At 46.8% G+C, this 12,331-nt stretch overlaps 1 protein-coding gene across 1 annotated transcript; it reads left to right on the top strand.

The window, feature by feature from the left end:
- The first annotated feature begins 10,804 nt into the window (after positions 1–10,804).
- LOC149956345 (uncharacterized) lies at positions 10,805–11,467 on the top strand. Its single transcript, XM_090166869.1, has one exon. The coding sequence runs from the start codon at positions 10,805–10,807 to the stop codon at positions 11,465–11,467; it is 663 nt and encodes a 220-aa protein (XP_090022995.1).
- The last annotated feature ends 864 nt before the right edge of the window (positions 11,468–12,331 follow it).

The following is a 12,331-nucleotide window of genomic DNA, read 5'->3' as shown; positions in this document are numbered from 1 at the left end:
CTTTTTCGCGTATTTTATAATTGGTTGAAATGGTCATTAACCAGTTGGTTATATTAAGTACGGTGGAATGTTTGCCTGCTATAGAAATCAACATTTTTATCTTAGATAGACCACTGACTGTGGGTATTCCGCTAATATTTTAGTATAATTAATATTGTAAATTATAACTTAAAGTGTAAATATATTATATGTAGTTGTGGTAGCATATATTATAAAATAAAAATTAAAAATATCTGATATATTATTATCTTGACGGAGCTTTATAGAACCGCGGTTGGTTTAAAATCGAAAACCAGGCGCTGTTAGGAATAGCTGAAGGGGTTTGACGAAGATCTGCTGATGGCACTAGATAGAAATATGATGGTTTGAAGAAGAGCCCATAACAGTGCTAGATAGAATCGTGAAGGTTTTGAAGAAGAACCCATTTTGTTGTTATATGGAACCGTGATGGGTGTAAATTAAAACCAAAGACGGCGTCAGGTAGAACCCCTGACAGTGGCACCGTGCTTAACAAAACTATAAGGGAACTCGATAAAAACCCTTGCTGATGCCAAATGGAATCTTTAAAATTGGTTTCTAAATAGAACAAAAAAGGGTTCGAAATAAGGGACATTTAAAAAAAACCCTTTTTCCACCTATATGGAGCCTTTTTTTAAGAATGTAAAAATAAACGCTTTAATTTGACTTAAATTTGGACGCTTTGAGACTATCGGTCTGGAATAAAGCTACAATTGGTTGCACTTATCTGCAATGAATTAAGGTCGCAAACATAACGACTGTCAATTGACTACATCGATCTAAATGCCCGAGTGGCGTAGCCAGGATTTCGTCATAGGGAGGGTCGAAGTATGTGAATGTTAAAAAGGGGGAAAAGAAGGGTTGGAAAATTAGTAAAGTCAAAAGTAGGACCAAGAGATGGGTTTAGACACTGAAACCCTACCCTTGCCTACGCCACTGAAATGCCCTCTACCTTACTATATTAGTTACTACGCAGTGGTGGTAATATAAGGGCAGTTTTTCGCCCGGCTAGCAAATATAGCGCCTTAGTTCCCGCTAAATGGAGATTGCTCCATAACAGTTAATGCTATGGAGTTCGTTCGTATGGCGTTTCATCGGTTATAATGTGCTCTGCCTTACTATATTAATTACGAAGCAGCGGTTGTAATATAAGAGTTTTCCCCCCGATTGCTAAAATGGCGCCTGGGTCCCCTCAAAATTTGCCTCAGCTTTGAGATATTAACTTTGGGCCTTGATATATGTATCAGACTGGGTATTGCGAATATTTTACCAGACTTTATTTTAATCTAACAAAGGCTTAGAAAATGTTAGCCTATTTTGAACCCCATTTGAGGGATAACCTAATGCCCTCTACCTTACTTTATTAGTAACAAAGTAGTGGTGGTAATATAAGGAGAAGTTCCCCTTACCTGCTTGCAAATTTGATGCCTGGGTGCCCGGGAAATGACGATTGCTTCGTAACGGGGTGTGCTATTCATAAATTGTTTACAAAGCATTATGTTGTAGATTTAATGTTCATAAAAGTTTCGAACTTTCGATTAAGTTTGATAAGTTAAAGCAAGGGTGAAAGTATAATATGGGCTAGCTTGTATCGTTATTACCTCAGTGTCACGCGTATAGGTCGGCGTATAAGATAAATTTACCACCAAAATTTCGATTAGGTGTAACCTTTTTTGGTGAACTGGTTATTTATGGATATTATCCATGGATACACAAAACATACAACGCTATTGTCAGGGTTTGAAAACAAAAAACCCGACCCAAAAAACCCACTTTAAAAACCCACATGAGAAAAGCCCACTTTGAAAATTCATATTTTAATAAAAAGGCATTTTACAAGGTGCAATGATCACTTTAATCAAGAACCCATAGGCGTACCAAGAACAGAGGAAATGAAATTTTGCTGGATCGCCTCCTAATCGATTTTTTTTTAAAGAGGTGGAGCTTTTAAGTCTTCTTGCACTATCGTTACTTCTAAGAAGATGGCGCGAACCCTTATATATACAGAAAATTACATATTATTTTTAAGTTATTCAGTTTCAAGTTGGCTCTAAGTTGGCTTTAAGTGTCCTCCATTAAGCGAAATTAGAGTTGGTTTTATAGTAGGTTTTAAGTTAGTTTAAGTATTTCTTAGACCGCTTATTTTTTGGTTAATTAAGTTACTACAGGCGGAAAATATAAAAAGGCGGGGCTTATTTTGAAAATATAGATTAGGAGGCTCCACGACGGGCTATAAAGCTATGATTACGTGTTCTTAGTACGTCTATGGGTTCTTGCTTTAATATCTACAGGACGGCGAGAGAGGGAAACGGCATTGACCATCATGGTGCAATAGGAGAGAAAAAGGAATTTCGCCACGTCGATTCACCGGCTCTCGGTGGCAGGAGAGAGAAGAAGGAAGGAGGGGGGGGAAAACCCCGAGCGGGGTATAAAAGGAGCCCCACGCAGGTCGAGAGGGCAGTCTTCTCCGCGCTCTACTCTCGGTGGGATTATTAAGGCTGAAAAGCCCAGCCTACCTAGAGTAACCGGACTGGAACGCATTAAGCTGTAAAAGCTTACCCCAGGCCACTCACCAAACAAGAGAAGCGGTATCCACGCGTGAATAATATTTTTGTATCTTGTACTGTGTAAATATTCAATAACCAATAAAAGTAATTTGTCTTACGTCCGGCTCGTTATTTCTACGCCTGACAACTGGTGGAGGCGCCGTATTCAATCGTACCACGCTCCCGCATCACCCTATGAGCCACGACCCCGCTCGCGAGTCTAACTTGCCTGCTTCTCCGGCCAACACCGAAATTTATTCCGTGTCAGGATCCCCGTCAACATCACCTACAGACGCGCCTTCCGGGAATTCACTTCGTGTCTCTCGCCGTAATCTTCAGCTTGAACCTGAATTCCGCGGCTTAAAACCACTCACTCGCCACAAATCATCACCCTCTCCTGACGCATCCCAAGAAACCATGGCTACCGACGCCGACATATCCGCTGCCATGACGGCCGCCCTCAATGCCCTGACTCTTCAACAGGGTACGCCGAAATTTAACCCTGAGAATCAGGATGTTAACGACTTCATCACCTTATTCGAACACCATACCAACGGTAAATCAGACGCTGAGCGACTCGCTCTTCTTCCCACCGCTCTCCAATGAAAATCTGTTTCGTGGTATTCCACACAACTCCGTGTTACGAGGGCTACCCCTCGTAATGTTTGGGAAACCTGGAAAACCGCACTACTGAGCGAATTCGGCCGCTCCTCCGAGGCTATTTTCACCGCACTACTCGCCAATAAACAACTACCGGGCGTCGACCCAGTGAAGTACTATCGAGACACCATGACTCTCTGCTCGCTAGCCAAGCCGAATATGACTGAGTCGGAGAAAGTCAACCATCTCATTCGAGGCCTCCTTCCGGGCCTTCAAGAGAAATTGGTTATAATGTATCCTACTTCACCCCAGGACTTTCTTAACAAGTTGCATATGCTTCAATCTACCACTTCTCCCGCCGTACCATCCACAGGCAGCCCCAATGAAGGAAGAATTCTAGAACTGCTTACGTTACTCACCGCCAAAACCGCTAGCACGGCTCAACCTACAGTTGCTCCGGCTCTTTATAATTCCGCCGCGGGTGAGGAGATCAACTTTCTTCGGCGAGAACTACAGGGAGTTCGTCAGGAGATCGATCAGCTTCGATCATCTTCACGACGTCGTGATCCTAGTCCTTCCACATTGTCCTGCTATAAATGTGGGCGCAGAGATCATTATGCATCCTACTGCCAAGAAACATTCCGCCATCAAGACCGAAGCCGCGGGACGTCTCCTTACCGCACCTTTCAATACCAGCAAGATCAAAGCGGTCGGACACCATTCCAGTCAGCCGGTAACTACGTGTCTCGTTATCGCAGCCCTTCGCCGTACTCCGCTGAATCGTCCGACTGGCGTCGGGGGCGCAGCCCATCACCCCACCCTCACGGACGCAATCCACAAAACCAGGGAAACGGGGATCGACGGTGGTAGAAGGAGGTACCACACCGTCAAACTCCACCTACTCTCTCCTCCTTAGCCCCTCCAACAAACTCGTCACCTTATCAGCTACTATTCACCACACCCCAATAGAGCTCATACTCGACTCGGGCAGTACCAAAAACATCGTCAATGGTTCTCTAACCACCAAATTGAACCTACCCATCTTATCAGCCGGGTGCGTTCAATTACAAGTGGCCGAGGGCTCCACCGCGTTAAAGCGCTGGTCATCCAGAACTTCGAGTATGATCTCTTACTAGGATTGGAGTTTTGCGACACCAATGAAGTCGAGATTAGCTTCAAATCTCGTTCCGTCACCATCGGCAACGATTCGTTTCCGTTACCTGACACTCTATTCGAGCACTCTAGTCTTCTATGCAATGGTACCGATGTTACCATCCCAGCGTCCTCTGAACTTGTTCTCGAAGTGCGAGCATCCCAGGCCAATGGCTCACTCATGGTGGAGCCTCTCCAGTCCACTTACCACCGCTTTGGACTGCTCATTTGCAAAACTCTCACACACTTTTGCAATGGTCATGCCTTAATTCGAGTTGCCAATCCCCATCACCGACCTATCATTCTGCCCCGGGGAGCTACACTAGCACGGGCCCATGAAGTCATCGAGATTCACTATCTCACCACCGACACCTCTGGCCACGATTCCCACCTCCCTCGAGACTTGAATATCGGACCACAGCTTTCATATACTGAACGGGAACAGCTGCTTTCTCTCCTCAAGCAACATTCGGACGTTTTTTCCCGATTCCAAGGTGATCTGGGGCGCATGTCCTTGATAAAACATCAGATTAACACCGGCGAGTCAGCTCCAGTCCGCTCTCATCCGTACCGGAAGTCGTTGAAAGAACGGGAAGCTCTCCAACAGGAGGTTCGCCAACTTCTCGAACAAGGTACCATCAAAGAATCCTCTAGCCCTTGGGCTGCTCCCGTTATTCTCATCAAGAAACGGGACGGCACTTGGCGCTTCTGCGTCGATTGGCGTAAATTAAACGCCGTCACCAAAAAAGACGTCCATCCCCTGCCAAGGATTGACGACACCCTAGACCGTCTCGCAGGGTCCACGCTTTTTACAACCTTGGATTTGGCTTCTGGCTACTTTCAGGTTGAGCTCGAAGATTCAGCGAAAAAGAAAACAGCCTTCGTCACGCCCGACGGGCAATACGAGTTCAACGTCATGGGAATGGGTCTCTGTAATGCTCCTGCGACGTTTCAGAGGCTGATGTATAAAACGTTGGGAAATCTAATGTGGCAAATTACAATGGCATACCTTGATGACATTGTAATTTTTTCACGCTCCTTTGGAGACCACCTTGAACATCTGGGTCAAGTGTTATCCTGCTTACGTTAAGCTAACCTTAAAATTAAACCTAGCAAATGTTCGTTTGCTCAGCCACGAATCCGGTATCTTGGTCACGTCATCGACGGCCAGGGTATTTCTCCCGATCCCCGCAATCTTGAGGCCGTAGACAAATTCCGTCAACCAAAAACCGTCAAGCAAGTGCAGCGTTTCCTCGGGCTGGCCGGTTATTATCGGCGTTTCATAAAAAATTTCGCCGGGATCGCTAAACCTTTGACCGAACTCACTAAAAGGGACACCCCATTTCGCTGGGACACAGCCGCCGACGAAGCGTTCCAGCATCTTCGCTCCTGTCTCGCTTCTTCCCCTGTCGTCCGTCACCCACAATGGGAGGAGCCTTTTGAACTACATACCGACGCTATTTTAAAACAACGGATTCATAATCAGGAACGAGTCATTGCCTACGCCAGTCGTCTGCTCAACTCCGCTGAGATGAACTACAGCCCTACGGAGCGGGAATGCTTGGCTATCGTCTTTGGCGCAACCAAATTCCGAACTTACATCTATGGTCGACCGCTCAACGTCGTCACCGATCATCACGGGTTATGCTGGCTAACGTCAGTTAAAAAGCCTAATGGGCGGTTGGCTCGGTGGTCATTGACTCACCAAGAGTTCGACCTCACAGTTCGATATAAAAGCGGTCGTATACATCAGGACGCCGATGCCCTGTCCCGGGCCCCGTTCGAGCCAGCTCCACTCATTCACGACGCTCTTTTGGCCACGTCACCGCCCGACTCTTTGGACTTAACCCAATTTGACATCTCCTCCTTGCAACGGAACGACAACTTTATGGCATCCTTAATCCAGTTTCTGGAAACTAAACCACTCTCGGCACCAAAAGCCCTCATTAAATCAGCACGCTGCTTCGAGTTAATTGGCGGTCTTCTCTATCGCCACATTCGGACTGACGATGGCCTGAAATCTGTTTTGGTTGCTCCTAAAGAAATCCGGTCCGCCATATTGTTTGCACTTCACGATGACGTGACCGCCGGCCACCTGGGTCTCAATCGTACATGGCAGAGGATCCGCAATAGGTTTTTCTGGCCCAAAATGCTCGCTCACACTCCAATCATGCTTGGCGTGTCAGCAACAGAAAATCTATCCGGGAAAGCCCGCAGGCCTTCTCCAGCCTATTCCGCCCACTACGAAACCCTTCGAGTGGGTCGGATTGGACAAACTTGGTCCGTTTACTCTTTCCCAAGACGGTAACGTCCACATTGTGGTTTGCACTGATTACTGCACCCGGATGATCGTCGCCAAGGCTATTCCTCGCTTGACTGCCGAAGAAATCGCTCAATTTTTTACAAAAGATATCATGCTCAAGTACGGCGCCCCTAGGGAGCTTATCACGGACCGTGGGACCGAAAATGTGAACCACCTCATGGCCGAAATCAATAAACTCTTCACCGTCCAGCACAACCGCACCACAGCTTACCACCCTCGGACAAATGGGCTGGTTGAAAGATTTAATAAGACCCTCGCCGATATGATGTCGCAATACGTATCATACAATCACCAAGATTGGGACAGGTTTTTGCCTTTTCTCGTCTTTGCGTATAATACATCGCTGCACGCCGTCACCGGCTATAGCCCGTTCTTCCTGTTACACGGCTACGAGGCCGACCTACGCCTGGACGCCGCATTAAATCTGCCATCGTCGAATGTGAAAACCCAGTTCGGTTTCGAACATATTTTCTACGCCCAGCGAGCTCGTACCCTAGCAGCCGAGCGTCACGCAATCGCTCAAGCAAAGGATAAAGAGCGCTTCGACTTGCGCCGCCGGGAAGCGCACTTTCAGGAGGGCGATTTGGTATTTTTAAAGACACCCCGCCGCGTTCCAGGATTATCAGAAAAATTGCTTCATCAGTATGCTGGTCCATATCAAATCCTACGACAAACCGCCACCAATAATTTCGAAGTTCGAGCATCCGATGGAAAGAAAACCGACATCGTTTCCGTCGAGCGTTTGAAGCCGTACATCACTCGTAAGACCTATCCGGACTCCATTCGCCGCGTTTATTTCCAGGACTCTCCCTCCATTGTCGAATATTCCCCCGATGACATCCCCTCCTTCATCGTGTCCCGTGGCGATGACCGACACCCGTCCCGTTGCGATGACCGACACCCACCCCCTTTCACGCCTTCCGTCCAAAACACCATATCTCCCCCCCCCCTCGACCCTTCACCCCCACCTTCCTCAGCTGCTTCTTCACCCCTGGAGGCTCCTCGACGCTCTACTCGCCGTCGTAGCAGCCCTATTCGGTTTTCCCCTTCTTCTTAATTTTTTGTTATCCGACAGGTAGTTCGCGTGTGTGCCTTCTTGTGCTAGTCGTGGTCTGTTTCACTCTGCATTTGTTTTTCCTCTCGCCTCAAAAGTTCGTCCACCATCCGCCATGAAACCGTGTGCCATACGCCGCCAGCAGAGCTTTAAGGCTCACGTGAAACAGATGAAGCTCACTGCTCCTCTCAATCCTCATGTCCTGGGAAAGATCGCTAAACAGGAAAGACGAAATATACGCCGGCTACAACATGCGCTTGTGTCTTCAGTGCCCGACAACCCAATTGCCGCCGACGATTTTCCATCTCTCGACGCCGATGTCATCACCGATCATATTGATGGCGACGACGAATTTCACCTTCTGGAGCAGGTTGACCGCCGAGGCGGCTCTTCTTCGGAAGGGGAGCTGTCGCGCCCGCGGACGGACAGGACGGCGAGAGAGGGAAACGGCATTGACCATCATGGTGCAATAGGAGAGAAAAGGGAATTTCGCCACGTCGATTCACCGGCTCTCGGTGGCAGGAGAGAGAAGAAGGAAGGAGGGGGGAAAAACCCCGAGCGGGGTATAAAAGGAGCCCCACGCAGGTCGAGAGGGCAGTCTTCTCCGCGCTCTACTCTCGGTGGGATTATTAAGGCTGAAAAGCCCAGCCTACCTAGAGTAACCGGACTGGGACGCGTAAAGCTGTAAAAGCTTACCCCAGGCCACTCACCAAACGAGAGAAGCGGTATCCACGCGTGAATAATATTTTTGTATCTTGTACTGTGTAAATATTCAATAACCAATAAAAGTAATTTGTCTTACGTCCGGCTCGTTATTTCTACGCCTGACAATAGATATAAGAAATGTATATAAAGGTCTAGATAAATTTCGGGGCGTCTAAGCCTAACATAAAATACGGAATTGACACCTAGCAGACCCCGAGGAAGGCACGTGACCAAGAGCGCGAGCTCTCTAAGCATTTTAGTACTAAGTACTTGACCTTTCCTCAGGCCGTAGTCTTAAGACACCATCTGTTGGTGACTTTTAGTATAATATTTAAGCAGGAGACAATTGCTCTCGCGACGATAGCACGAGCTTTCTTACCGATGGAATAGATAGCGGCTTATAAGGATAGCCTTCAGAAATTACGCGTTTCTGCTAGCTGTCACCTCCGTATTATCTCCCTTTGATATATTTTATCTAGACCTTTATATACGGTCCCTATATCTATGATTGAGACTATGACTTCAGATTTCTACCAGTCCTTTGGTTCAGCTTTGCTGCCTTTGCAGTATCTGTACACTTTTACAAGCTTTTCAGCTTTTTCTTACACAAAAAAGTGAAGCAGTCTATCTAGCAGACGATATCTAGTCCCTACAATCTTTTTAAGCAGGGCTCGACATAAGGCATTTCTAATTTCTCTTGATTTGGAAATAGTATACTAAAATAAGAAACCCACCCGAATAAAAAAAAACCACTAAAAACCCACTGGGTTGGGCTTTTTGGATAAAACCCGGGTTTTTTCGAACCCTTACTATTGTGTATAAAACCCACGGCGCATTGTCCCCCCTCTCTCGCTCCATTTCGGGATGGGCGCGGTCCCCCCGTGGCGATCGACGCGGACCTAATTTCGTCCTCCCCTTCGACCCGCCGCCACTCTTTCGTTCCCTCGTCGCTTAGGGAGTGGAATACACTTCCGGATTTTCTGAAGTCCATCGCAGACCGTTTTAAATTCACCCGCGAACTAAACGCTTTTCTAAACTGATCTCTTTGATCCTATACTGTACAGCCTTCTGGCGTGATGGGCAACGCCTTTTGACAGAATAAAATACTTGAGAACTTTAGAACTATCAGGTTTTTAAGATCACAAGTAGAAGGTTGAGAAACCTGTCACATGTTGGGTAAAAGTGATTTGAAAAGAGACTGCGAGTCAGAAGGTTTTCGGCAAAATTCCGTTTAATCGGAAAAAGGTGATAAAGAAAGCGGTGTGTGCCGTAGAGTGTACCCGTCAACGACCTCGGCTCTCGTGACCCAAGTTGGTGAGAAAAAGTTATTTTGTATGTTTTGTAACGCAGACGCGCATTCCACTTCGTATTGCAACAGGTTCACGTAAGAGGAGAAGAATAATTTTGTTCGTGAAACGCGTAGGTGTTACGCGTGTATTTGATTAAACCACGAAGCTCGCGATAGCGGTCAAAGATGGGTCGCGTGTAAAATTTGCCGGAGGAAGCACAACGTCGCCTTGTGCCCCAAAAACAGGTGTCATAAACCTTAAAATAAACACTGCACGAATTCGGGTAATACGGAGCCGAAATAAACCGAAAAACAGTCGGATCAACTCGCGGGAAGTGTCGTAGCCCAAGTCGCGTGCGAAAAAACCGTGTTGTTACAAACCGCCCAAGCATTTGCCGTGAACCCAGCCTACCCGGAAGCCGAAGAGCGCGTTCGATGCCTTCTAGACACTGGGAGCCAAGCATACTTCATAAAAGAAGAAATTGCCCAGAAATTAAAGCTACCCGTCGTTGGAGAGAAAGTCATTTCAATCCTCAGCTTCACTAACAATCAGCCCGAAGAAGTTAAAAGGAAAAATTCAGCGTATCGATCGTAAACGACAATAATACCCGATCAAGAATTGAAATATCCGCCATCGTCGTTCGATACCTTTGCAACGCCATCACCCCAGCCAGTTGCCGAGAAATCGAGAAATTCGCCCAGTCCAGAGATATTTAGTTAGCGGACGAACGAACCAATGGAGGGCCTGGAAGTTCAAACATCGGAATTCTCGTAGGAAGAGATTTATATTGGGAAATCGTGAGCGGAAAAATTAAGCGATTTGGAAATTCGTTCGTCGCCCTAGAAACAAAGTTAGGGTGGGCGATACAGCTTGCGGAGGAATCAGAAGCAATATCGTTAACGTCATGAAGGTAAGCGTGGAAGACGTCAAAATTTCGGAAACGCTGGAATCGTTCTGGGAACTTGACACGCTTGGAATAAAAACGGATTAAGATCAAGACGTCGCGGAAGAGGACGTAATACAAGAATTTCGAGACAGCGTCGTATTTCAAGACAACCGATATTACGTGAAATTTCCCTGGAATATACCGAAGGAGAGACTCTCCAACAATTAACCTATGGCTACCAAGAGAATGCAGAGCTTAGTAAAAAGGTTCAACGCAGACCCAGTCCTCTACACGCAGTACAAAGTGATTATCGACGAACAGTTGACGCTAGGAATAGTGGAGCCCATCCAGAATGAACACCAGCTGCCGCCTGGGACGTACTACCTACCGCATCAGCCCGTACGTCATGATGCGAGCTCTACGATGAAACTACGAATTGTTTACGATGCGTCGGCCAAAAGCAAAGGCGAAAATTATCTCAACGACTGCTTGTCAGGTGGACCGAATCTGAACCCAGATCTCTTGAAACTCCTACTACAATTCAGAAACCACCGCGTAGCCATTGTATCGGACATCGAAAAGGCGTTTCTCCAGGTGGGATTACAAGAAGAGGAGAAAAGGAGCGTCAGATTCCTATGCGCCAAGGAAGATACCAAGGGCAAAGCCATGGAAAACGAATTAACGGTACTTCAAATGGCCAGAGTACCATTCGGAGTGACAAGCTCGCAGTATCTAATGACAATAACGATCAAAACCCAGCCAGAAAGTACATCGATTCAGACCGGGAAGCCGCAGAAGCCTTGGACGAGAATATATACGTCGATGATTTTCTCGGAGGAGAAGACACCCCAGAGAAGGCGTTCGACCTGTCGAAGAGAATGTCAGCTATATTAAAGGAAGCCAGCAAGGTTCTGCGTAAATGGCAGACTAATTCTCCGGAATTGCGCAAGATGTGAGCGGCAGAAATCGAGAAGGGTGGAACCGAAACCATCAAATTTCAAGGCCAAGCCAGTGCGGAAAATCAGAAGATCGTCGGACTACTTTGGAATCCCGAGAAAGACACATTTTCCTTCGACTTATCGAATTTACTAGACGTCCTTCAGAACGTAAAGACAACGAAACGTCACGTATTAAGCGCCGTTGCGGGCATTTATGACCCCGTCGGCATCATTTCGCCATATACGGTCCGGGCAAAATTTCTATTCCAACGACTCTGGGAGTAAAAGAATCCGTCACTCAGCTACTGAAAGAATTCGCCGAAGAATTTAGACGATGGCTAATGGAGATGCCGGAATTTAGGAAAATCGCGCTACCAATTTGTTACTTCCCGGCAGAGAAAGTAACCACCTGCCAAGGCGTTCGCAGCAGTGGTATACGTTCGATATACCACCGAATCTGGAAAAGTAGGCGTATCTTTCGTCGCCTCAAAAACAAGGGAGGCTCCCATCAAAAAGAAACTTACGCTGCCACGCTTAGAGTTAATGGGATGCCTAATCAGCTCAAAACTGATCAACAACGTCAAGGATTTATTCAAAAAAGAGAACATCGCATCGTTCTTATGGACCGACTCGTCTATTGCCCTAAGTTGGGTGAAAAAAGAACCCAGCATTCGAAGACCCTTCGTAAGAAATCGATCTACAGATTCAGAGACTTGACGGACCCGACGATTTGGTTCCACTGTCCAGGCGTGGAAAATACCGCGGACATTCCAACGACAGGCGCAAAGGCCACCGAGTTTCCAGGAAGCAAGATGTGGTT

This window comes from Leiobunum rupestre, chromosome 2 (assembly GCF_980474605.1).
Source record: "Leiobunum rupestre chromosome 2, qqLeiRupe1.1.hap1, whole genome shotgun sequence".
In the NCBI taxonomy this organism is placed as follows: Eukaryota; Metazoa; Arthropoda; class Arachnida; order Opiliones; family Sclerosomatidae; genus Leiobunum; species Leiobunum rupestre.
The sequence above is the reverse complement of the archived record's forward strand: the minus strand, read 5'-3'. Positions and strand labels throughout refer to the sequence as shown.